The 27,790-nt window shown below is 35.3% G+C and overlaps 1 protein-coding gene across 2 annotated transcripts in view; it reads left to right on the forward strand.

Annotated features, from left to right (window-relative positions):
* LOC142349336 (WD repeat-containing protein 48-like) overlaps positions 1-27,790 on the forward strand; it is a 281,832-nt gene that overhangs the window by 225,294 nt on the left and 28,748 nt on the right. For both annotated transcript variants that reach the window (XM_075400812.1, XM_075400813.1), the window contains exons 12-14: positions 16,330-16,503; positions 16,873-16,986; positions 26,879-26,961. In XM_075400812.1, the coding sequence (XP_075256927.1) occupies positions 16,330-16,503; positions 16,873-16,986; positions 26,879-26,961 (371 nt within the window). The remainder of the gene's footprint in view (positions 1-16,329; positions 16,504-16,872; positions 16,987-26,878; positions 26,962-27,790) is intronic.

The following is a 27,790-nucleotide window of genomic DNA, read 5'->3' on the forward strand; positions in this document are numbered from 1 at the left end:
GTGATCCATTTTTTCGAGAGTTCATTAAGTAGAGTCTCTACTTGTTGTCTGATAGTGAAATTATAGCGAGGAAACGGTACTAAAAATTCCACATTTATGAACTTTTCGGTAATCAGAATCTTTCCTTCTTTATGGAAGATGATGCCTTTATCCAGAGCTGCTTCTGTATTAATCGGGGTTTCAAAAGTGGGGCCGAAAAGTAAGAGATTCAACACAATTGTGAGTAACATTTTCATATTTCAATAATATCGACTATGTTTCAGGACAATCTTCTACTGATGTGGTTCTTCTGAGTGTTTCAACTGGCTCTATTTGGTCTTCCGGTGTTTATTTGCTCATTTAGTTACTTTACTCGGGCTTCTAGATCTAGTTTTCTCAATATGGCACTTGTTTATGTGATGTTTATTTATTTCAGGTGTACTTTACTTTTAGGTGATGTGTGCTGATGTGTGTATTTATTGATATTACTACTGAATATGGTGTTTAAACATGTTGACGTGTGGTTATTTGGTTGAATGATGGGTGTGTGATGATGGGGGTAGTGGTTGGGGGGGTCGAATTATGCAGTCTTTACATGTTTTTTCGAGTTTTTCAGATTATTTTGCCCACAATATTGCACCATGTGCTTTAATATCACTGTTTCTGCCATAATTATTGGGTGCTGTGTGAATGGGACCAGGTTTGTTGGAAGGAACGCTGTTCACTGGTCAAGATTGAAACATCCAAAGTGCAATATGACAGCAGTAGATGATATAGTTATTGATAATGGGAGTGGTGGTGGGACTGAGTGGTGGATTATTATTATATTAGTATTCTTTTTATTATTATCATTAGTATCTGGATTGTTGGGAGTGTGGGCAAATCGAAGGAGGAGGAGGAGGGAAGTGGGGAGATCAGGGGAGGCTGTCGAGGAAGATTCAGTGTGACTTATTATTTATTTTTATTTTATTTAACTATTTTAATAGTTGTAATATTGTGTAATGGTAATATTAATATGACTGTGTAAGGACTATTGGGACTGACTGTAATATTGTAGTTTTACATGTAATATTGACTGGTGCTACTAATATACTTCGTACATGGTGCTAGTAATATGGTAGTAATTAATATATCAAGACTTGTTTTGTGGGGGGGTTGAGGATATAAGTAGAGGACAAAAGGAAGAATTAGAGAGGCGTAGGAAATAAGTGAATGCTAGTGAAGGGTGTAATTGTGTGCTCAAAGCGTTGTTGTGTGTTTTGCGGCATGTGTTATAAACTATTAGCGGTCATTATAGCATGGTATTTAAATGTCCTTGGCAATTATTGTGTAGTTTGTTCTGTTTGTGTGTTTTCATTCCTGTGATTGTTCATTTTTGACTTAACACTTTAGTTTTCTGCTTGCTTAATAACCAGTTTGACTCAATTTTGAACCTTTCAGATAGTTATTGTGAATCATGGATGTTGCCCAGTATGAGGATTTTCTGACTTTCTTGCGAAGCAAGTCGTTGTCTCAGTCTGAATGGATGTATCCATCATTTGTTCGGTCATCTGAGGAGCGACGAGCTTATCGGGACAAAGCAGAACATATGGTACTGGGGACAAAGAACGTGGGAACATCGGAATTGGCTGTACATCGGGAGGTGTTGATGTACAAAGTGGAAGTGAAGGTGGGCAGCGAGATGCAAGTTCAGGAGAAGGAAATTCCAACTCAGCAGATGTTGTCTCAGGAGTTGGCTTCGCTTCATGTCGGGTTTAGTGCTTCTGCAAAGCACATTACTCGTGTGAGGTCACAAGTCAATCGCCTGAAAGCTGCTGGGTTCTTCTTTCCACGGTCAATGGGAGGATTGCAGGCCACTGTTGAAAGGTAATTGCATATATTTATAATAATTATTTATATTTTTATTTGTTTTTCTTTAGTTTGTGTAGTAGTTGTAGTATTTTACTAGTTGTGAAGTGGTGTATCCTTATTGTTTAGAGCTAATCGTGAGTGTGTGCCATGTTTCGTGGAGAAGATGTTCGGCAAAGAGGTGCACTGCACTTTTTTCCGTGCAAATCTTCGTGCAAATGTGTGTGCCGAATTGGGGTACGAGTTTTACAATGACATTTATGCTGAGCATGTGGACATAGTGTCATTCAAAACTCCAAAGTTGCTTGGTGCGGCTGGTGTGAGGGCCGAAGTTGGTGGTCTGTGTGCTCTCAGTGCTCTGTACTACACTTTAACTGGTCGGAAGTCAGGTATTTGTTGTGTTTTGTCGCAATTTTCACTAAGTTTTATTACTTTAATTCACATTTGTTTGGTTTGTTGCAGACAAGAAGGTTCTCAAGCATAATGTTCGCGCTCTACGCTTGGCTATTGTGGCCAAGATGCGTTCGCCTGGGTTCTCTGAGCTTGTAAAGGACCAGTTAGGGTACTTTGTGTCGGAGTATGAGATTGCTGAGAGTGAAGATAATGGGTCGTTGGCCGAGTTCTGGGTAAAGTTTTATCGTAATTACTGTTAATTTTGATATGTGCGTGTCTAGGTAGGTAGTCTTTGAGGTTTTGTTGTTTAGTTTGTCGGTATGGCTTCTTTCCTGGGATGTAACGTCAATATTTATTGGCAGTATACTGAGGAAATGGGGGGCGGCTGGGTGTGTTACAGGCATTCAATCAATGCTAAAACCACCGCTCCTGCTGTACTGATCCAGTGCATCGGGAAATTCATCGACAATGAGTATCGGTACCATTGTGAGCCAATTGTGGACTTTCCAAAGTGAGTATTTAACTGTTTTTGTGAAGATTTATCGTGTTTTTCATATAATTTTGAGGCTTTTTGTTTATTATAATGACATTTAAACAGGTTGGACGATGCTGAGCGGTACGTGACTCGTTCTACTAGGACAAGGGGTCAGTCCGGTCAGTGTACTAGTGGTCGTGGTACCGTAGCTGAGGATAGCGCCGATGAGAATTGACTAGTGTCGGTGCAATTGTATTCATCATATAGCTTAACTTCATTTATAGGTGAGTTTTTACCTATTATTTGTCAATTGTAGCTTTGATAATTGGTTTTGACTGTTGGGACTAGCAGCTGTGAAGTGTGTGAACGTGTGGTAACATTTTAATTGCAATGTGTGACTTTATAATGACATATTTGTGAAAGTGAAATTTTGGTGACATAACGACTTTTTTGATTTTTGGGCATTAACTTTAATTTACTTGTCAATTATTGATCATAGACTGGTTCTAATGGTTCTAGATACTTAATCTGGTTGTTAGCAGCACTTGTGTGTAATTTGAACTGGTTTGGACGAGTATTTGGTACTAATTTTCACATGTAATTTTTTCGTAATTTTGGTGATTTTTCCGCCTCAGGGCTGGTGTGGTAAATATGTGAATTTTTCAATTTTTATTGAACTTTGGGCAAATTTTTTGGCTTGGCCCACTCAGTAGACAGGTGGGGATTAACTATGCAATAAATTCAGGTCTTTGGACACTTTTTGGTCAACTTTTTTGTTGATGTCTGAAAAAACGAAAAATGCGAAAAATTGAGGGCTCCAGCGTCACTCAATTTTTAAATTGCTCCGATTGGGCTCAAAATTGGTAGATCGTTTCAGGGGCTCAAAAAACCCTGCAGCGCAAAAATTTGGCGCAATTTAAGCATTTTTCGCAAAGTTATGATTGTTTTCGTGATCTGAACCTGGCTATTTTTGGATCATGAAATTTCGGTCTGAATAAGTCGTCACTGTTCATACATTATCGGTATTGAATGGTTAAAATGGTACTGTCTGTGCTTGGTACTAATGTATGTTACTGAATTATAGGGTTTGAAGCTATTTATCGGGTCATAACGTTGATTTTTGGGTCCAAAATGCGAATTTTCAAGCATGATTTTCCCACTAATTGAGCTTCTTCGAGACATGTGTCAGTCTGGTGATTCTCTAGTGGCCTAAATCAGGTGCTAACTGTTGTTACTGATATCTGTGGCTATCAGGGGTAGCATTTTGGTAGGTTTGGAGTTGATTAACTTAGGTTTTATACCAGTTTTTCTGTGAAATGTACTGAATTTTTACTTGTGAAGCGTCATGTTTGGTGCATAAGTTGACATAGATTGAAGATAATTGGTTTTTGACAGTAATTGTGGGTCATACTAGTGAGTACTATGTTGGTTGCAACTTTTGGTGCAGTTTGGTGCATGATTTGACTGTAATATGTTGACTTTTTCACTTTAGAATTTCGGACCAAATTTTGTGAAATATGTGCAATTTTCGATTTTTTCACTTTTTTCAACATTTATGAATTTCTATGCGATTGTATGGATTTATTAGGCTTAGACAACTACTAGGGAGACTGAATTTTGAATATGGGCTCATAATTCGGCTATTTGATACTATTTTCATGTTCTAAATCTGGCTCTATTTTGGCAAATTTGAGAAGAGTTTGGTAGGCTTCAGTTTTTTGCTATTAGTTCAACATTTTACTCAACAATTTTCAATATTTTTGATGCGTGTAGAGCTTGAGCATGCGGATGTTTTAAGCTAATAATATCAGGTTTTCGATCAGTATTTTGGATTTTATGAACATGTTCGTGAATTTTCAAAAAGTCTCCAAAATTGAGGGGCCCAGCGTCACTCAATTTTTAAAATGCTTCGATTGAGCTCAAAATTGGTGAATAGCTTTGTCGGCTCAAAAAACCCTGCAGCGCAAAAATTTGGGCAGTTTCAACTATTTTTTCACGAGTTATAACGTTTTTGCTGCAGTGAACCTGGGTTTTTTGAAAAGGCTCAGATAGGGGATAGGTTATTGGCTATGAGGTTATGAAAAACTTGTTCAAAATGATTGATATTGCTATGGTTGGACTGCTTATGAGTGGGGCTAACTGAATTAACAATAAAATTGGGCATATTTGGGTATTAAGATGCATGTTTGATCACTTATTTCGGAAATTTCACTCGATTTTTTGTGATTTTCGTTACTTTGGCAGTCTTTTCTCAGCTTGTATTGGCACTAGGGGGCTGGGAGTGCATATTCTGAGAGCTATAGATGTGGGAGTGCTGATGGTGTGGTTAATTTTTGTCAGAAGGTAATATTTTTGACTCTAGTGGGAAATAACTGAATTTTTCCTGACAAAATTGTGGCGATTTCAGAGCTTATTTGGGTTTAAGTCTTCACGGTTGATACTGGGGCGAGCTGGGACTGGTTTTTATAGTACTACAAAGCTAGTGGGGGGTCGCACTAGGGTTGTAGGGGGTATAGGTGGCTGTTATCGGGTCAGGTGGAGAATAAAATGACAAAATTTTTGAAGCGGAGGATTGAAGCCGAAGCGCAATTTTCGTTTTTTCATCATTTTTCAACATATACTTGGAAATATTGGGTTTTAACGGTTGTTTGAGGTTGTACCATGTGGGTGGCAGCTGCTGGAGGCATTTGGGACAGTTTTTGGCGTATTTATGGGGTATAATTTACACTACATTTTAATCAATTTTATCACACTTTGGTAGGGTTCGGTATTTTTGTCATAACTCAACTTTTATTGATTTTTGACGGGATTTTTGGGTACTGGGATGTCAAGCGTGAGCAGTAGGATGATCTAGGGCTATAAAATGGGTCAATTGGATGTTTTTTGTGGGAGTTATGATTGAATTCGAGCGGATTCGAAAAGTGTCAAAAATTGAGGGCTCCAGCGTCACTCAATTTTTAATGTTCTCCAAATCGCTTCAAAATTTGCATGTCGGTTCCCCGGCTTGAAAAATGCTGCAGCGCAAAAATTTGGAATGATCGGGGCATTTTTCACAATTTTATGACTGTTTTTCTGAGTTTAACCTAGGATTTTCGGAAGGGTCAATTTTAGACTAAGTTTTTGGTACTTAGAACGGGTCGAATGGGGTCAATAAAGGCTGGAATCGCTTCTACTGGATGAGGGCTTTTCAGAACAATAGGTTAATCCATGTTCGGACAAGTAGTTTTGGAGATATATGTTCAGGCTGCTCAGGCTTGTTGTAGGTTTTTGGGGCGGATGAAGGGTACTGCTGGACTGTACTGGGTCTGTACATACTAATGGATATAGATGGTTATGGGTAGAGGGTCGAAGACTTGGCATATAAGCTCAAAAATGATATTAAAATCCAATTTATCATAGCCACTAGCGAGTTTTGGAAGACTTAAGTGTGTAATTTCTGCATCTATTACTATTTCTCTCAGTTCATAAAGACTTGCTAATACAGATTCGTAAGTGGGTTTGTGGTAGTATCTGAATTTTGTAACTAAACTGAAGATGTAACGTTCAGAAATGGGGTCGAAGTAAATTAAAACTGAGCCGATATCAGGTGGATATCTAAGTCTAATTGCACTTGGGGCTGCTGGGTACCAGCTTTTGACTTGTCTGGCTAATCCCTTTGCCATTGCAAGGTCTGCTGATATACAGTGTGCAAAGGAGTGTGGTGAATATAAGATATCTGTTGGAGAACTTAGATATGTTGCATTTATTTCTTGACTAAAATGGTTTAAATTTTGATTAGATGAGCCTGGTGAAGATTTTTTTGATTGAGATCTAGTAACTGGTTTGTTTGCTGAACTGCTGGGCTTTTTCCCTGAAAATTTTGCTATACTTGCTCTAAATTGATCTAGTTTTGTCTCTCTACTTGGTGTATTTGACTGTTGTGCTGCTTGTGCTGATGCTTTTATTGCTTCACGTTTTTCTTCTTGTTCCAGTCTGGCACGTGCATTTTTTGGTCGAGGACTGCCTGATCTTCTAACTTGGTTGGTTAGGTAAGGGTTTGTTCTATCTTCTTTATGCAACATTATTTCTCTATCACGTTTAAATCCGCGTACATTTTTCCGCTGTTGGTAGTCTGTTGATTTGAATGAACTTTTCTCTGGTTTTCGTTTTGGGTTATAAGGTCTGGCTCTTATTTTTCTATCAGTTAAAGCAAATTGTTCTTCGTGTGTTTCTGGAGGCGATTCAATATCGAATGGTACTATTGATGGTTGTGGCTGTTGAGATGGTAGAAACATTTCATCGTCTGATGAGGATGATACAAGAGGAACACGAACTTCTGGTTCTTGCTGTCTAATTTCGTCAGCAATTAACGGATTAACTGGTATTCGGGCAATTTGTTCTGCGTCCAGGTTTAGGTCAGCTAAATTTTCATCTGAACTGCTATTTTCATCAAAGAAATTTGGGATTGCTTCGTCTGAACTTGAGGAATCAAATACTAGAAGATGGACTGGGGCAGTTCGTGGTCTAACTGCTGGTGCTACTACCCTTGGTGGGGCTGGTGGGGCTGCTGGAGGTGCTGCTACTGCTGGTCCTGCTAATGGTCCACCCAGGGGAACATTTATGGTCACTCTGACTGTATCTTGTTTCTCTTTTGTAGCTTGTTTTGTTTCCTTTTCTTGTTCATTTATCAGTTCTGGAATGTGTTTATCAAAAAGCTCTGGCTCCATGTGTTGTCTTCTAGATGGATCTGGTTGAAAGTTTACCGGGTTGATGACTTCGAGGTCTTCAGGAGTTTCACTTGGTGGGATTGGTTTCAATCTGATTCGATGAACACATTGGGTGTAATTCGTATTTACTTTTCGAATGATGTAATTAGAATCAGTAAGGACTTTTTCCACTTTATATAGCGGTAGCCATTTCTGAACTTGGGAAGCTATTACTGTTGATTGCTCTAATAGCTTAGGGTTTAAAAGTAAACAGAATGATTTTTCCAGAATCGGTTTTGCTGATGCTTTTTGATCATAATACTTTTTGTACTTCAAGTATGCAGTTGTTAATTTTTCTTTGTTTTCTCCAAACTTTTGCATCATGGCATCTTGCAGTTCATTTACAAAATCGGAATTTACTGCTACTGCATCCATTACTTTTCTGGAGAATTGTATGTCAAGGGGTTTTATGGGTTCTCTGCCATGGAATAAAGTTGAAGGACAACAATTTGTTGCTGAATGATATGAAGTATTATGAATAAAGGTTGCAAGAGGAACATATTTATGCCAGTCTTTCCATTGTTCTTCTGTATTAAGTTTCAGAATTCGCTTCAGTGGTCCGTGAGATCGTTCTACTGCTCCAATAGTCTGAGGGTGCTTTAGTGAGGCATGTTTTAACTTTACTTCTAGTAAACTTGCTAATTCTGACATTAATTCAGAAGTAAAGTTAGTTCCTAAGTCACTAAGTATTGTTTGAGGAATGTAGCTGTGTTGGAAGAACACCTTCACTAGTTCTCGGGCTACTGTGTCAGCATATCCATTTGTTAATTGAACTGCGAATAGGTACTTTGTGAAAACATCTATTGCACTCAAAACATACTTATATTGCGATGACTTTAGGGGGCCTACTAAATCAATTTTGAGCATATCTCCTGGATATGATTGTAGTGAACTGACTGGTTGCAGTTTCGGTGTGATGTGACTTTTTGGTACTCTGTTCAATTGAAGACAAGTGAGGCAGTTTTTGATGAAGCTAATGAAACGTTTAGTGAAGCCTGGATAATAAAATCGCTTTCTGAATTCCTGAATTGTTGCTTTAATGCCTAAATGTCCTGCTTTTTGTGAATTATGGAGCCTGTATATAGTCTCTTTCCACAAATGCTTAGGTACACAGAATTGTTTATGAAGTACTTTTCCAGTATCATCATAAAAATTCCGGTATAAGACATTCCCTTCAAGAATTAATCTGTTTAAATGTTTGTAATACTTTTTTAAGTTGGTTGTAGCATACTTTAAGTCTGGTTGTTGATTGTTTTGTTGAATCCAGCTTATTACTATTCTAATATCTGCATCTTTTTGCTGCTCATCTGCTAAGTTAAGGCTAATTAAGTTGTCTGTAAGGTCTGGGAACTCATCTAATGGATTTGGGTACTCAATTGAATTTATTTCGTGTTTTCGTTTAAGTTTTAATAGCCCTCGAATTTCTGTAATTGGAACATTATTTTATCGTTTTTTGTATTCATCGTAAAGTCCATGCTTTTTGAGAAAGTTTACTTCATCATTATTTATTTCGTCACAGAGATTTGCAGTGTCAAATAACACGTTCAGTTCAACATCGGGGTTTTGTGCTTCTGTATCAATTTCTATTTCTCTGACTGGAATCCTATCTGTTAATTTTAAAGACATTGTTGCTGTTTTGTCGTTCTCCATTCTAGAGAGGAAATCTGCTGCGTAATTAGCGCGTCCAGGAATATGAGCAATTACTATATTAAAGGCGAGTATTCTGTCTAAACAATTCCAGAGTGATGGTGGTATTACTTTTGACTGAAAGAATTGTGTGAGGCTTTTGTTGTCAGTGAGTATAATTACTTGTTTGCTTGATCCCCAAATGTAGTGTGAAAAGTAGTCCAGTGCATAGTACAAAGCTAGGAACTCTTTGTAATAAATTGAGAACTTTAATTGCGTAGCATTAAACAAATGCGATCCAAACGAAACGGGAGCGTATGTTTTCTTTTCTTTCTTTCCTGTTTCATTTACGTAGTCTTCCACCATTAGTACAAAACCTGCACCGTGGTAACTAGCGTCGCAAAGAATTACATACTGTAGCCCTGGTTTTGGCAATCGCAATGTTACATTTGTTGCTTCCATTAAATCTTTCTTTATTACTTCTAATGCCTTTACATGTTCTTCTGTGGTTTCTATTTCTGCATCCTTCTTCAGGAGCTTGTAAAATGACATTAGTTTTTCACCTAAGTTAGGAATGTAATTTCGGAAGAATTGCGTGAAGCCGATTAATCGTTTTACTTGCTTTGTTGTTTTCGGCATTTTAAATTTATCAAGAAATTTCGTTATTTTTACTTTTTCCGGTGAAATTCCTTCTGCACTGATGTTGTTTCCAAGAAATTTCATTGTGTCAGTTGCTATTTCACACTTTTCGGGTGACAATTTTAATCCAGATTGACGTATACACGTAAAAATTTCTCTTAAAGAGGGTACCAATTGTTCAAAATTTGTTACTGCATTTCCAATATCATCCATAAACTGGGTACAGTTTCCTGATGCTAAACATGGGTCCAAATAATGTCTAATGAAAGAGCTAAATCCAGTTACTGATTTATTCAATCCTTGTGCGAGACATTTATATGCATAAGTTCTCGAAGCAAAATTAAATGCTAGCAGTTGCACTGATACATCGTCTGCCATTTGCACACAGTGGTATGCTTGAGAACAGTCAAGTTTCGTAAACAATTTTTTCCCGGCAAAGTAATTTATTGCGTCACTCATGTTGGAAATCGGGAAGTTGGTATTCACGTAGTCATTTTTCAGCAAGTGGTTTACTTTTCTCAAGTCAATTAATAGTCTAAGTCTTCCTGAATTCTTTCGTTGTGCGAAAAGTGGACTACTATATCTTGATTGAGACAAAGTTGTTATCAGTCCGTAATAATGCATTAGTGTGAGCTCTACTTGTAGCTCATTTCTCAAATGGACGGGCGTTGGAGGGCCTTGTTCGTAAATTGGTATGCTTCTTTCTGGAGTTAACTTTATTTTTAAATCTGTATTATATCCGACGTCAAATCTGTGTTTTGCGAAAATGTCGCTGAATTCAACTAGTAATTCACCTACTACTGCTTTTTGTTCATCATTGAGGGCTGATTTTTACCACGGAAACTTGCTCAAAAATGTTATTTTATCCTGATGGTTACCCTTAGGATCTAATTTCTCCATTTCTTGCAGTTTTAGCAGTTGCTCATAGATATCTCTCTGCAAGGGCGACAAGTTTGTCGGATCTGGGCACGTTTCAGGCGTTGGGAACCATAGTTTTTCATATTCTGGTGCTGGTTTCGCTGGTTGAGCCTTTCTTTTTGGGGTGTCCGTAACTTGAATTAGTTGATTTATTTCTGTTAAATAATTTTCGCTCATTTTTGCCACATTAATTAATTGAGGATCTACTTCTAACAACTTTTCAGCTTGGTCTGATGTTAAGAATGAAAATTTGGCTATTTCTTCGCCTTTATTTATGGTAATTGGGTGATCGGTAATGTTCAGGACATAGATGTACAGAATGTTATTTTCAGCAACTTTACTTAAAGAGGTTGTTAATATTACTTCACTGTCTTTTTCAAATATTTCGTTTGGAATTATTACCCCACAAAGGTCAGTGAATGATTCTAGTTTATCATAAAGCTTGCATTCTAATACTGCTTGTTGATTTGGCTGTAAGACTTGCTTTTTCTGTGTATAAACTCCGAATTTTTTACGTTTTACAACTCTTCTGGGTTGCTTTTCTGGCTTTATTTCATTTATTTGCAGAGTTTGATCAGGGAATTTAATGTAACTTTGTCCTGGGCAGATGCTAACTTTGTGTTTAACGAAGAATGGGTTGCCTAATATTACAGGAGTTGTGACAATTAAAACAAGGAAATCTTCTGTAAATGTTTGTGTGCCCAATTTAAATGTAATTTTAATTGCTTTATCAATTTTAACTATGTTGCCGTTTGCCATTTTAACTTTGTCTAGATCTGGCTTTTCTATTTCTGTTATTGAATTGATATTTGTGTTAATTAGTTCCTTGTAAAACTCACGACTTATCACATTTGCAAATGCTCCTGTATCGATTAGTGCGCGTCTTTCTAATTCTCCATTAAATTTAACTTTAACATAGGACAATCTTCTGCCTAAAAGTGGGACAATGCTGAATAATTGCTGAACATGTGGTGTTGGCTTTGGTGAGGATTGAGGTACTTGTGTTGGGAGTGGCACAGAATTATTAACTTTACTTTTATTATTATTACTTTTGCGTTTTCTACGCTTTTTGTTACTTTTAATATAAACTGGCTCTATTACTTTATCTAAACTAGGACTAGACGTGCTTTCGTTATAATAATTAACTGAGTTTTTATAATTTTTATTTTGTTTTTTAAAGTTGGGTGGCTTTATTAGTTTTTTTGTTGATTAAATGGGTAATTCATACCTCTCATATTTCTATTTTGAGGAGTACATGCACAATTAAACTGGTTTGCTTGTTGACTACCATATCGGTTTTGGGCTGGCGCTGGGTTATCATAAACTATTTCCTGTCGAAGAAGATTTGCAGGGGTATTTTTAGTAGGGAACCGATAAATTGGTCTATTAACATAAGCTGGATGAACAAATGGAGGGCTATCTGAAGGTTCGGACCAATAATTCCGGGTTTGTGGCTGTTGATTATAATAGAATGGTCTAGGGGCATTAAATTGCGGTCTAAACTCTCGGTACTTATTAGCACGAGGGGCATACTGTTGCTGGGGCCGATAGTTTTGCTGAACTGGACGATAATTAGGCTGATATTGGGGGTAATTTGGTCGATAATTTTGATATTGGGGGCGGAAATTTTGTCTATAACTTTGTCTGCAGACTTGTTGAGGGTAATGTGGTGTGAATGTGTTTACTGGGTCTTGTTCTGATGGCTCATTTTTAGGTGCTGTTCTCTGCTCAAGTTCTTTCTGATTATTTGAAATAGTAGCTATTGCTTTTAACATTTTATCAGTGTTTGTTTCTGTTATTTCATTAAATCCATCGTCAAAATACTCTTCTCTGTTACACATCTCCCTTATTGCAATCTGTTGGCTAGCTAAGGTGCATAATTGATCAATGGTATCTGTATCTGGCCTTTCTAAAAGCTTAGGCTTAAGCCAGTTTGGCATGGACTTAATAAAGAAGCGCTTTATTTGCTCATTTTTTCGATTTTCTGACATCTGAAGGGCAGAATCTCTTGCTGCTGTCTCTCTTTCGAATCTACGAGCTTCAGCATCACCTCCTCCTGCTGCCGCTACTACTATTTCAGGTGCTGGATATGCTTTATTGGCTTCAGTTCTTAACTTTACTAAGAAATTTTTAACAGTGTCTGTTTTTGGATTAAACTTTTGATTCTCTAACTTTATAATTCTGATCTCTCTCAAGTCATCCTGCGTGAATCTATTTCTTAGAGCTGTTATACTGTCTTCGAAGACTAGTCTGGTAGCCTCTGGTAGGGTTAAGAAGTATCGTAAAGCGTCTCCTTTTAAATGTAATTGCAAAAAGTTCGCTTGTTGTGCGTTTGCGATTGCTGCAACTCCGATTGCACCTGTTATTAGTTGTTCAAACTCGCTAAAATTGTCCGTTTCTGATCCGGAAAAAGGCGTGATGTTGATCTGCGCGTGTGCCATTTTGCTTTTTACCCGATTAGATTGTATACTTTTCGTTCAATCAGTCTTATTTTCGTTCTAAAGTATTAAATAGCACGCTTAACTTAACTTAATGGAGAGATTAAGGGGATTTAAGTGAAGAAAACAGTTAAATAAATAGCACAAGAATATCAGAAAAGAAACTACTGAAACCATTCGTTCTAAAAATAATAAAGAAGGGCTGCTTATAAACCTATTCCTAAAGCTCCGGTCGAATCGTCAGACTTATATCGTTGAAGCCGTATGGGCCGCCGAAGTCTCACCTCTAAAGAGTGCCCCTTAGTTTAGGAAAATTCGTGGGGACCACGACCGCACAGGCCTTGTGGAAGCTGCACTCAAATAGGCAACAGCATAATTGACCGAAGTCACTGTTTGATTCATTAACCTCCGGAGCTGGGTGGGGAAATAAAATATAATTGTTTTTTATTTTTGTTTAAACTTTTGTTTTGCCCTCTTTTTTAGTTAATAATTAAGTTATGGTTTCAGTAATTTATTATTCTGATGTTATCTGATAATCAGTAATGATGTTGTCAAGGTTAATATCTCTATCAGATTAAAGTTTGTTACGAATAAGGCCAAATTTGCGAGATTTCTGATTTAAACTTTTTGCTGTCCAATAAATTGCTACACGTTTATCATCTTTATCTAGCACATAAATAACGATTGACTTATAAGTTGAAGAGGAAAAAGCGCTTACTATCTGAGCTTGTGTTTTATTGCTGTTATGGGTATAATTGATGTTATTTCCTTCAATATGTTCAACAAAATTGGGGGAAGCTCGGCAATTATTAATAGCGGGGAGAATTTGTTCTTTATAAATTGACATAAAGCACCAAAATTAATTTTACAAATTCATTTACTCACAATATCCTCGCTTGCAAATACCCTGTGTTGTTTTTGTCCGTTGTGGTGGCTGTGGTTGAGTTTGTTCCAGTTATTGTCCACTCAAACACTTTTGTATTACTGTTATACTTAGTCCACAGAGACACAAACACAGTTTCCACCCATTCTTTCCTTTGTTACTGCTTTCTGCATTATTGTCTTGCTCGGAAAGGATGTGCTGGATGCTGATCAGGATGATTGGAGGCTCTTAAGGTAATGAAGGAAAAGCGAAAGAAGAAAATGTCGAAGAGAAGAAAGAAAATGTCGAATTTATCAAAGAATTATTTGGAATTTCGGTCCGTTAAACTGGAAAACAGTTAATAACTCCTGTCACCATGTTACGCACTGATTTTTAATAGTGATCCTCGTGGTGTTATTGAGGTTTATATTAGAAGTAATTAACTTAAATAGTTGGCATTTTACAAGGACTTATTTTGGTGTTTCACAGTGCGATTTTTAGCAGATATATTTTGAATAAAATTAGCTAGTAATAGCCTTTTATTGAGCGGTTCAGATGCGTGATATATCCACTAGTTTGCCTTGCATTTTTGTGTTAAGTTAGTCGCTATTTCATCTGTAACTTAGTTTATCAAACTTGGAGTTTTTACAAGAGAATTTCCAGTTCAATCTTTATTTATTTTTAGCAAGAATTGTTTAATAATTTTAACAAGAAGTTTCTCAAGTTTATCAAGTTTTATGAGATGATAGGCAGCTGATTGTCAGGCTGGTTCTCCGGTGTTCTGATGATAGTGGGTTCCGCAAGATTGTGCCTTGAGTTGTATTGGTCCTTCGCAAATATTTACTGATTTTCAAGTAGGGCGATTTTCGGCTTTTGTACGTCTCTTGATGTTTGTTAAGTACATATACAAGTTCCGTATTAGCACCTACTTTATCGGAATAATTACTTCACCAAGTACATAATCTCTCATGAAGTTATTTACTGATTATGTGAATTTATCATCAAGAAACTCAAAAAAGTAAATATTGAGGCTTTTAGGCACTTGAAGTGTTTGCTAGTAAAACTGTCACTCTGCGGTTGTTTTTTGTAAACATAAACAAATTAGAGGTTACAGGCCTAGATGGAAATGTTAGCTATAAATGGCCTTGAAACTAACTGAATATTAATTAATATAAAGCACTTAATTATGGATAATTTAAGGAATATCATCACGTAACTATGAGGGACGAAATAGGGGCGTGACACATCTCTTATGCTTATTGGTATTGATAGTAGCGCCTGTAGCCTCTCTCTAAGAAACAGAATTATGTTCAACTACGAAATGCCATCAAAATAAATCGGACTTAAAAAATGTTTTTGTACAAAAATCTTTTTTTTTTTCAATATCTTCTATTCTTTCAATCACAATCATGCTGATTGGAATCAACGGCGGCTATTTTCCGGCAATCTTTCGGGTATGTTTTCTTTTTTATGTTATCTAGTTCTCAAATTTTTCTTTGGTGAGTGCGCTTTTTCTGTCAGTCCTAAATGCTATTATACTTAGTGAAAAGACGGAGAGCTAGATGCGTTTCATCCATTCATTTCATTTCATCATATATATAATGTATTATATATATATATATATATATATATATATATATATATATATATATTTATATATGTATTTGTATATATATATATATATATATATATATATATATATATATATATATATATATATGTATATATACATATATATATATATACATATATGTATATATACATATATGTATATATATAAATATATATATATATATATATATATATATATATATCGAGTTTCGTTTTTTTCACTGTTTTTTTTCAATAGAGAACCCTTTTTTTTATTAATTGATTAACTCAGATTTTCAACAGAGAGCACATTTTCTATTAAGTCTGCAATTTTTTTTTAACTCAGTTAAACTTTTATAGTTTTTTTTATTGATGATTATTACTGAAGAAAAACTAACTGGTAATTTTTTCATTCGAGAATAGTGTGTAATATATGCTCATTTTTGTTATCATGAAAGATCACTTAAATTAAGTGATTTTTTCCTATTTTTATAATCTGAAAATCACTTACTTAAATTAAGGTGATTCTCATAATTTTTAAAATTAAAGTCTTGGATATTATGTGCTATTCATATGTCTTCCGTTAGCAAGTTACTGGATAGCACATATTATCCACAGCTCATTGAAGAAAAACTCTTGTGGAAAGAACGGAGTTAATGGTTGCAACACCAATAAATGATACAACATGGACAGATAAAGTGGTCGATCAACTCAAACATTAAACATTTTAAATTTAAGGCTTTTCTCACGGAATTATGTGGCGTAAAGTCGACTTATTATTTTTTGATGTCGAGGAAACAAATGTATAAATCACAGCAAGCTGAGAGTGGAGGAGGAAGCAGGGCAAGGAGGGGTAGTAGTGGAAGTGGTAGTGACAGCTATCTGGCATCCCCTGGTGGTGGATTGGGAGTGGGAGGAGGGGCTCCTTTGAAGTATCTAGGAAACAACTACTTCTCTCTACCTGATCACACTGTTTTCATCATCAACGAGGTTCTATTACTCTTCATAGCATATTCGTTCAACAATTTGTTGTGTTGCGCTCTATTAAAGCTTTTCAAAGATCTGGGATATTAAATGTGGTGATTGTGTTCATATCATTATAGAAGCATCAACAACGTACTGAGCAGTCCAATTTCAAGGATTAGGTGAAAATAAGCATAGTCCATTTTTGATATGTATGATGATGCAAAAGTGGAATCAGCTTCAAAAGTGAATGAATAAACTTAAATGAGAAAAATCGATACCGCTGATCAAGGCTTATAATGGTCACCTCTTGCATGCAAAGAAGTAAGTGTCTGTCTTCGTTCGTAATATAATTGTGTCTCGCTATCTGCCATAGAAATTGTGAATGTGTTTAAGATGCCATCTGGGAAAGCTATTTCGAGATACTTGACTGCTAGCTGCGAAAGAGATGTGGAGTCACAGCAACTCAAAGACACACTCCCTGAGTGGATCAAGGAGATAGTAGTCGAGGTATGAACACAACATCCATCATGTTAATTATTAATAGCCACGAAGCGACAGCTGTGGCTATTATTGGCCTTCTCTTCTTTTTCATAGCTGCGAAGCTGTCAAATGAGCGGAAGTATATTGCGGTGCTCTTACGGTTTTTTTTAACCGGAAGTACTATTCGTTTTGTTGAAATAATTTTTAATAGAAGCTGTATTATGCAAACCTCTGCAATTGATGCCACAGTGTTTTTGAGAGTCTAATAATGCGTTTTTGAATTCCAAATGAGCACATATTACCCAATTTTTGAATTCATTTTTGGATTTTTCAAATTAATTTCTTCATTTTTGGGGATCATGAAGTGGATTTTTCTTTGAAAACTTCCAAAAATCAGTCCAAATACCAAACTACCTTTGATGTTTTATTCATTAAATGCCTCTTTATAACGTGAGGTATTTTTGTTTTTTAATAGCCGCCCTCATCTTCTCAGCCGGCTATTGTAGCGCTCCTATTTTAATTTGAATTGTATTGGGGCGCTGTCTTTACTCGAAGAGGAGTATTGGAGAAGTCCTTTTTTGAATCAATTTTATTGGAGTGAATTTTGAAGCGGGAAATGAAACACATGAAAAATTTGAAGTGATTTTGTTGCTGAACAAAATAAAGAATGGAGAAACAATACAGTGGTTTTTTGTTCATATTGCTGTTTTCTAGAGAGCGAGAAATTGAGGTGTGAAAAAAAATTCTGTAAGCGAGTGAAATTTTTTCTTCACGTGCGGCATTTCAAAGCGGTTTTTTTCAAATTTTTTTGGTTAAGAGTTGTGGTTATGAGTTTCTTTTAATTTTAGGCTGGTGTTGGTAGTGGTTTGAAGGTTTCTGGAAATTTATATGAATTTTATGCTAATTCGGAGGTTTTTCATGTATTTTACTGATTTTTGGGCTAATTTAAACGAAAAATAGGGAAAACTGGAACTATTTTTCTTAATTTTTGCGGTTTTCGTTTTTTTCTCGTTCTTAAATTTCTTAGCATATTATGACTTGCCTGTTGATTTGCGATCATCGGGATACACTATTGGCTGAAAAGAAATTTCCTTTGGATTTATGTGCTTTTGTAATATTAAAAAAAATTTTCTTAACTTTTTCCAGTTTTTTAGTCAAAGTTGTTTGTAATAGCTTATTTTCTCATGATTTGACATCAAGTATTTTTAAAACTTCACAAAAGTGGTTTTAGTAGGTACTAGTTGTGTTGATGAAGTAATTTTGACAGAGATAGTTATTTCTGGTTCTCGATTGATGACAAATTTTGATCAGATTTTTTATCATATTTTAAAAGATTTGATTTTTTAACTTTTTTGTTTTAGGGTTTTGTTTCAGGATAATCCTAAATTAGTTGAGGCACGTTTTGTCTGATGAGTAGTTGAATGGAATTTAAGTGGATTTCCACTTCGAGTCGTTTCCGGACTTCTTCCGGCTATGTTTTAAGATCTGTTCAGAAATTTTCATGATTTTTGAAGTCAAATTGGAGTAGTGATTTTGGTCACGCCGAAACAGGAAGTGGAGCCGAAAAGAGAGTGGTCTTGCGGCGTGATTTTTTTTGCTCTAATATTAAGGTAGAGCGAGAAAACGGTGTTTGAACAAAAATTCGCTTTCTCGCTATTGGTTTTTTGTTCACATGCGGCGATTTCACTTTGATTTTTACTGTTTTTTTTCGATTTTTTTATAGGATTTTTTCTAAATGGTTTTCCCAATCCATTCATTGTTCGTTCTAGGCCTAGTTTTTTGTTAGCATCAGAGTTACTTTTTTCTCTAATGGTTTTTTATTCTCGCTAGCTGCGTTTTGACATTAATTTTCTGTTTTTTTGATGTGATTTTTTTAGAAATGGTTTTCTTAATTCACTCATAGTCCGTCCTAGGTCTGGTTTTCTGTTTAGTCAATGAAAATGTCTTGAATTGTACGTCAGGACTTGTCCTGCTATGTTTTTCTACTTCCTCGAAAAATGTTTGGCTTTACGTCATTTCGCAGCTTTTTCAACATTTCGCGTGAAATAGTTTTGACTTCTTTAGGCTAGTTTCTCTCTTCTCTCATTCGGCTAAAACTGATTTTGAACATCTGTTGCTCTGCAAAGCAATTCAAAATAGAGTCAGTATAAAAAATTGAAGTTAGAAATAGAAACGGGATTAATCCATAAAGCCCAATTTTAGATGCCCGCTATTTGAACGTCGTTCCTATAAATCTTAGTTACCATCTCTAATGCTTATTGGCATTGATAGTAGCCCCCGTAGCCTCTCTCTAAGAAACAGAAGTAATGTTCAACTACCAAATGCCATCAAAGTAGATCGGTTTTAAAAAATGTTTTTGTACAAAAATCTTCAATATCTATTCTTTCAATCCCTATCATGATTATTAGAATCAACGGCGGCTTTTTTCCGGCAATCTGACGGGTACGTTTTTTTAATGGCTGCCTCAGCTTCTCAGCCGGCTATTTTGCGCTCCTTTTTTACAATTTAAAGAATTTGAATTCTATTGAGGCTCTGTCTTTTTTTAAGATCTGTTCACACATCTTCATGATTTTGAAGTCAAATAGGAGTAGTGATGTTGGCGACGCCGAAACAGGAAGTGGAGCGAAAAATCCAGTGGCTTTCCGGCATGACACTTTTTCGCTCTAATTTTAAAGTAGAGTGAGAAAACGGTGTTTAAACAAAAATTCGCTTTCTCGATTGTGGTTTTTTCCCATGCGGCAATTTCACTTTGATTTCTGTTTTTTTATTTTTTTAAACTGGTTTTTCTAAATGGTTTTCCCAATCCATTCATAGTTAAATCTAGGCCTAATTTTGTTTGAAGCGAATTTCTTTTTCTCGCCAGTGGTTTTTTTCACATGCGGCATTTTGACATTGATTTTCTGTTTTTTTAAATGTTATGTTTTAACATGTGTACAATTTTAAAACAGACCTGCCGGGTGTGTTTTAAAATTGTAGACATGCTTGCCCGATTTTGGAATTTTGTTTTTTGTTAAGATTAATTACTAAAAATCTTTTTGTGCACTCTCAGGGATCCTAATTTTTTTACTTTTGAATGATTTCATGGGCTTAAATATGTGAAATTCTGAAATTTCTTTTTATAAGCACTTTAAAAACCATTTGACATTTTTTTTGCAAAGTCATCCAAAATGAACAAATTCAGTATCAAAAAACAAAATCAGAAATAGAAACGGGATAAACCATAAAGCCCAATTTTAGATGCCCGCTATTTGAACGTCGTTCCTATAAGTCTTAGTTACCATCTCAAATGCTTATTGGCATTGATAGTAGCCCCTGTAGCCTCTCTCTAAGAAACAGAAGTAATGTTCAACTACGAAATGCCATCAAAGTAGATCGGTTTTGAAAAATGTTTTTGTACAAAATGTTCAATATCTTCTATTCTTTCAATCCCTATCATGCTTATTAGAATCAACGGCGGCTTTTTTCCGGCAATCTGACGGGTATGTTTTTTTGATGGCTGCCTCAGCTTCTCAGCCGGCTATTTTGCGCTCCTTTTTTACAATTTAAAGAATTTGTCTTTTTTTAAGATCTGTTCACACATCTTCATGATTTTGAAGTCAAATAGGAGTAGTGATGTTGGCGACGCCGAAACAGGAAGTGGAGCGAAAAATCCAGTGGCTTTCCGGCATGACACTTTTTCGCTCTAATTTTAAAGTAGAGTGAGAAAACGGTGTTTAAACAAAAATTCGCTTTCTCGATTGTGGTTTTTTCCCATGCGGCAATTTCACTTTGATTTCTGTTTTTTTATTTTTTTAAACTGGTTTTTCTAAATGGTTTTCCCAATCCATTCATAGTTAAATCTAGGCCTAATTTTGTTTGAAGCGAATTTCTTTTTCTCGCCAGTGGTTTTTTTCACATGCGGCATTTTGACATTGATTTTCTGTTTTTTTAAATGTTATGTTTTAACATGTGTACAATTTTAAAACAGACCTGCCGGGTGTGTTTTAAAATTGTAGACATGCTTGCCCGATTTTGGAATTTTGTTTTTTGTTAAGATTAATTACTAAAAATCTTTTTGTGCACTCTCAGGGATCCTAATTTTTTTACTTTTGAATGATTTCATGGGCTTAAATATGTGAAATTCTGAAATTTCTTTTTATAAGCACTTTAAAAACCATTTGACATTTTTTTTGCAAAGTCATCCAAAATGAACAAATTCAGTATCAAAAAACAAAATCAGAAATAGAAACGGGATAAACCATAAAGCCCAATTTTAGATGCCCGCTATTTGAACGTCGTTCCTATAAGTCTTAGTTACCATCTCAAATGCTTATTGGCATTGATAGTAGCCCCTGTAGCCTCTCTCTAAGAAACAGAAGTAATGTTCAACTACGAAATGCCATCAAAGTAGATCGGTTTTGAAAAATGTTTTTGTACAAAATGTTCAATATCTTCTATTCTTTCAATCCCTATCATGCTTATTAGAATCAACGGCGGCTTTTTTCCGGCAATCTGACGGGTATGTTTTTTTGATGGCTGCCTCAGCTTCTCAGCCGGCTATTTTGCGCTCCTTTTTTACAATTTAAAGAATTTGTCTTTTTTTAAGATCTGTTCACACATCTTCATGATTTTGAAGTCAAATAGGAGTAGTGATGTTGGCGACGCCGAAACAGGAAGTGGAGCGAAAAATCCAGTGGCTTTCCGGCATGACACTTTTTCGCTCTAATTTTAAAGTAGAGTGAGAAAACGGTGTTTAAACAAAAATTCGCTTTCTCGATTGTGGTTTTTTCCCATGCGGCAATTTCACTTTGATTTTTCTGTTTTTCATTCTTTCAACTGATTTTTCTAAATGGTTTTCCCAATTCATTCATCGTTAATTCTAGGCCTAGTTTTTGTTTGAACCGAATTTCTTTTTCTCGCTAGTGGTTTTTTTCACATGCGGCATTTTGACATTGATTTTCTGTTTTTTTAAATGTTATGTTTTAACATGTGTACAATTTTAAAACAGACCTGCCGGGTGTGTTTTAAAAATTGTAGACATGCTTGCCCGATTTTGGAATTTTGTCTGAGTTTTGTTTTTTGTTTTTTAAGATTAATTACTAAAAATCTTTTGTGCACTCTCAGGGATCCTAATTTTTTTTTGTTTTTACTTATGAATGATTTCATGGGCTTAAATATGTGAAATTCTGAAGTTTCTTTTTATAAGCACTTTAAAAACCATTTAAAATGTTTGCAAAGTCATCCAAAATGAACAAAGTCAGTATCAAAAAACAAAATCAGAAATAGAAACGGGATAAACCATAAAGCCCAATTTTAGATGCCCGCTATTTGAACGTCGTTCCTATAAGTCTTAGTTGCCGTTTCTAACGCTTATTGGCATTGATAGTAGCCCCCGTAGCCTCTCTCTAAGAAACAGAAGTAATGTTCGTCTCCGAAATGCCATCAAACTAGATAGGTTTTAAAAAATGTTTTTGTACAAAAATCTTCAATATCTTCTATTCTTTCAATCCCAATCATGCTTATTAGAATCAACGGCGGCTTTTTTCCGGCAATCTGACGGGTACGTTTTTTTAATGGCTGCCTCAGCTTCTCAGCCGGCTATTTTGCGCTCCTTTTTTACAATTTAAAGAATTTGAATTCTATTGAGGCTCTGTCTTTTTTTAAGATCTGTTCACACATCTTCATGATTTTGAAGTCAAATAGGAGTAGTGATGTTGGCGACGCCGAAACAGGAAGTGGAGCGAAAAATCCAGTGGTTTTCCGGCATGACACTTTTTCGCTCTAATTTTAATGTAGAGTGAGAAAACGGTGTTTAAACAAAAATTCGCTTTCTGGCTTGTGGTTTTTTCACATGCGGCAATTTCACATTTTTTCTGTTTTCTTTTATTTTTTCAACTGGTTTTTCTAAATGGTTTTCCCAATTCATTCATATTTAATTCTAGGCCTAGTTTTTGTTTGAACCGAATTTCTTTTTCTCGCTAGTGGTTTTTTTACATGCGGCATTTTGACATTGGTTTTCTGTTTTTTTGAATGTTATGTTTTAACATGTGTACAATTTTAAAACAGACCTGCTGGGTGTGTTTTAAGATTGTAGACATGCTTGCCCGATTTTGGAATTTTGTTTGAATTTTGTTTTTTGTTAAGATTAATTACTAAAAATCTTTTTGTGCACTCTCAGGGATCCTAATTTTTTTTACTTTTGAATGATTTCATGGGCTTAAATATGTGAAATTCTGAAATTTCTTTTTATAAGCACTTTAAAAACCATTTGACATTTTTTTTGCAAAGTCATTCAAAATGAACAAAGTCAGTATCAAAAAACAAAATCAGAAATAGAAACGGGATAAACCATAAAGCCCAATTTTAGATGCCGGTTGCTCAATCTTTTTTCTTAGTTATCATCTCTAATGCTTATTGGTATCGATACTAGCCCCTGTTTCATCCCTATTTTCCAGCAATCTGCAGGGTATGTTTTAGAATTGTACACATGCGTGCCCGATTTTGGCATTTTGTCTGATTTTTCTGTTTTGTTTTTTAATTTAATTACTAGAAAAAATCTTTGTGCGCTGTCAGGGATCCTAAATATTTTAGGGCGTTCGGTATTTGAATTTCTGATTTTTTTTTCATAATTGCAATTTTGAAAAAATGACAATTTCTTTGCAAAATGTTTTTTTATTTCCAATCTTTGAACTATGTTTCTACATTTTAATCTATACAGGAGGATATCTATATTTTTTTTCTGCTCTATAAGAAAATGTAATTTTTTTTTCACTTAATTTTTCTTTTAAACTTGATTTTGAACTTTCGAAATTGAGAACTAGTCTGTTTTTTTATGTTTTTGTTTCTGTCCTTATTCTCCGCCATCTATCATGTATCGGTCTATCGTTTTCCTGAGACCTACAGTTCTAATCAGCTGTGCTTTTATCAGTTGTTAAAAAATAATGATTTTAAGCCTTTTTCTTAGATTTTTTTTGTAATTGATTTCATTTGACATTGCGGCACTGAGATTTTGCTTGGAATGCCATTTAAGGTTTCGACTGATAATTACTTTCTACGAATTTTATTACGTTCTTAGTTTGATTCCAACCAATTTTTTCTTTGAAATTAATTGATTAATTTGAAGGTTTTTTAAACTATATTACTGATTTTTCGTCTTTTCGGATTTTTTGGCCCATTATATTGCTTTGTTATTTTTATCGCTAACTGAATTAAACTCTGATGCCTCTAGGTTCTTTTTACTATAAACGATGCAAGTTTCTTTTGCTACAAAGTTGTCTCTTTCTATGCAATTTGACAAAAATTGAGAAATTTTACACAATTTTTTCTTTTCAAAAATAGATGTTTGTAAGCTCACTAAGGCTTGCTGATACATTGTGGTTGGATAACTTGTTTTCGTTGCTTGGAACAACGGTTTTCGTTTGTATGTGTACATGTACTACATAGAAAATAAATTGAATTTTCCTATTTTTCATGTTAATTTTTTCTGGCAATTTTTTTCTTTGGCCGTTGTTTTCTCTGCATTGATGCCTTCTGCAAATTGATATTAGCTTTTTGAAAGGGCAGTTTTTGTGGAGGATATGACTTCGAGTCGTTTCCGGAATTCTTCCGGCTATGTTTTTTGTTTCGTCGCCTGGCGCTGTTTTTGTTTTACATTTGTTCACACAGCAAAGCTCAAGTCACATTTTCTGAATGACTTCTTCCTCTAACTAACTTTGTTTGCGCGCATGTTGACATTTCTTACTCCGTTTTGCCGTTGTTCATTGCGTGATTAGATTTTGGTCATACGTGGTTAGATTTTTCATACCTCACTCAAAATGACTTTAGCACTTTTATAACTTAAGTTTTATGTGTAAAAGGTGCCGAATGAAATAGCTTCTGCGCAATGAATTTTAGCACGCTTTTGTAATTTGTCGCTGAAAGTTTTTTACATAGCTTTTTGAGAGGCCTCGGTATTTTTTTGAACTAATATCTATCTTTTTCTATCTCTATTAAACTGCGCGCAAGTCTATTCTTTCGCAGCTACTCCAGCAATATACTGGCTGTTTTACAATTCAAAGAATTCCAAGTGTATTGGGGTGCTCTCTTTTTACGACTCGAAGAGGAGTATTGGAGAAGTCTTGAAGTGCATTTTGAACTGCATATTGAAGCACGAACTGAAAACCGTGATAAATGTTTAATTCTTTAGCTTAATTAAACAACATAATTGTTGTTTTGCTAGAATTTTATGTTTGCTCATGTGAACCTTTTGTGGCTCTATGTACTCTCGTAATACCAAAAAATTCATAAACTTTGTCTAGATTTTTGATTTTAAATGCTTTTTGATTTGTTTAAATTTAGTTTTGAATTGTTTTGTTAATGTTAACTGAGTAATTTTCATTCAGAGTTTGGCGGCTTTTGGTCTGTTTTTTGCTACTTTTTACCGTTCCTCCTTTTACCCAGTATTTTTCTAGAGATGTTGCTGGAAGTCAGCGGAAGCTAGACAGGTCACTTTTTAATGAAAAATAATACAAATTTCTAACTTTCTGTTTTTCGTTCTTGGCATTTCTATTGTATAAAACTGCACGGTGTTGGATTGGCGCAGGCTTGACCAGAAGTAGTAGTGAAAGTTTTTAAAATAAGGGTTTGGAAGTAGCATATTCTCAGTTCATCAATCATTTTTGAGCTAAATTTTGTTCAAACTTTTCAGAGAATACTTTTTCTCTTCCTTTCCCTCACCTCGGTTTCCTCTACTTGAATTTTTTGTTGGGTTTTTCTGTCGATTTGCAGTCGTTTAATGAATGAAATCTGAACGTGTTGCATGTTCTTTTGCCAATAGTTGTTTCGAGTTTCAAGTTTTCAGATGCTTTATCATCTTTTCGGGTCAGATATTTTTTATTGTTTATGTTATTGTTTCGAAGTTTTACTCAGTAGGATAATCATTGTCAGTTTATATGGTCAGTTTTTGCCTTTGAAGAAGTCTCCCGGAAGTCTTCCGGCTATGTATGTTTTTTAAAGATCTGTTCAAACTTTCTTGATTTTTTGAAGACAAATTGGAGTAGTTATTTTGGTCACGCCAAAACAGGAAATGAGAGAAAAAGGGAGTTATGAACGAGGAAAAAAAGTGGTTTTAAGGTGTAAATTGTTTTCCGTCGAATTTTCAAGTATAGTGAGAAAACGGGGTTCGAACAAAAATTTGCTTTCTCGATTGTGATCTTTTTGTTCCCGTGCGTAAATTGTCTTGTTTTTTTCTCGATTTTTATGATAATTTTTTTTCTAAATGGTTTTCACAGTCCATTCATAGTCCTTTGCAGATCTAGTTTTTTGTTTAGTCAACGAAAATTCTTTAAATTGTATGTCAGGTCTTGTCCTGCTGTTTTTTTTAGTCGTCAAGATTTTTGCTTACAATATGAGTTCACAATCTCTTCAAGTCTGCTTTTTGTTCATTCGTTCATCCAATTTCAAATGAAATGCGTGAGTGACGTCTTTTTCACCATTAGTGGAGCAAGTTTGTTTGTTAATTTGCTCGATTAAGTTTTTGGTCACACGTGACTTTCCGCACTCTCAAATTAACTTTTCATTACTTCATTCCAAAGAGATAAGATTAAGTGAATGTGTGTCACTCTAATTGCAGGCAAGGGTATTCAAGAGAGGTTAGTAGAAGCAGCAATGAGTTTTGCGGATTATTAATCAAAATCTAGCATCTTACCCTTTAATAGTTTTTGGTCTATCTTTTTACTATGTTTTTGAAACTGAAGATCTACAAAGCTATCGCGTCTATTTTCTGGTAATCTGCCAGCTGTCTTCAATAAATTTGAGCTTTATTTGTTTCGATCATGGAAAAGTGGTACTGAAGCGGTGAAGAAATGATATTAATCTGAAGATACTAAGTGAATATTGGTTTGATTTCTGCGAAACTGTGCTCGCGTGAACATCTACTAAAGTAAAATGAAGCGATGTTTAGATGATAGCGCCCAAATTCCACAAGCTTGCTTTCTTCCTCCTTCCTCACCCCAACTGCAATCTCAAGGTCTACAACAATAAAAAGTAAGTTAGCTCTTGCCTTCTAGTTCTCAACTTTACTTAGCCAGCTTTACTGTTGCAAATATTTCAAGGATGTCCTAATTTTTATAGTTTTTATAAAAGTATGCTGAGTAGAGCTATATTGCAGTAGTGTTGATTAATAGCCGCTCGCATCTTCTTAGCCGGCCGGCTATAGCGGGCCTATTTTAGGATTAGTTTTGGTGATCTATTTTTAATACTACTCGAAGAGTATTTGTGGGGCGTGTAACGGCTGCTCTCCTTGTGTTTCACAAACAAAGTTTTACACCGCCCAGTTCGTTCTGAGTGGTTAAAAAATCTGTCCAGATACTTCGTTTATGCAGTTTGCTTTTGTAACTGTTTATCCGTTCTGCTGTACTTACCGTTGCATTAACTAATTTGACTAACTTAGTTTTGGATTTTTTTCTCAATTGAACTGGGTCCACACATCACACAATACGGGATCTCTATATGTTTACCAGTTCAATCGTTTTGATGAAACAAATCTAAGGCAAAAATATATGCCTGAGAAGTGTTCTGAAAAATTGGTTTCTAATTTAATCCTGGGTGTGTGTGTTGCGGTTTTCGAAGAGTACTCACGAGTTGAAGATTGGAAATCAGGACACAGAAAATTGAATTCACTGTTCGAGACGTTTTCGATACAAGACAAAATATTTGATAGAATATTGCTCAAGACAAGTTTTGGTATCAAGACACAGTAACAGTTTAACAATTATACTGTTCTAGTTTTTGGTTTTGGCAAGACGCAGTAACAAATATAGTGCTCATGACTATATTTTTTCAACAATTTTATTGCTAGCTCGAGTTGCTAGGC

This window comes from Convolutriloba macropyga, chromosome 11 (genome assembly GCF_964194025.1).
Source record: "Convolutriloba macropyga chromosome 11, txConMacr16.3, whole genome shotgun sequence".
Taxonomy (NCBI): Eukaryota; Metazoa; Xenacoelomorpha; order Acoela; family Convolutidae; genus Convolutriloba; species Convolutriloba macropyga.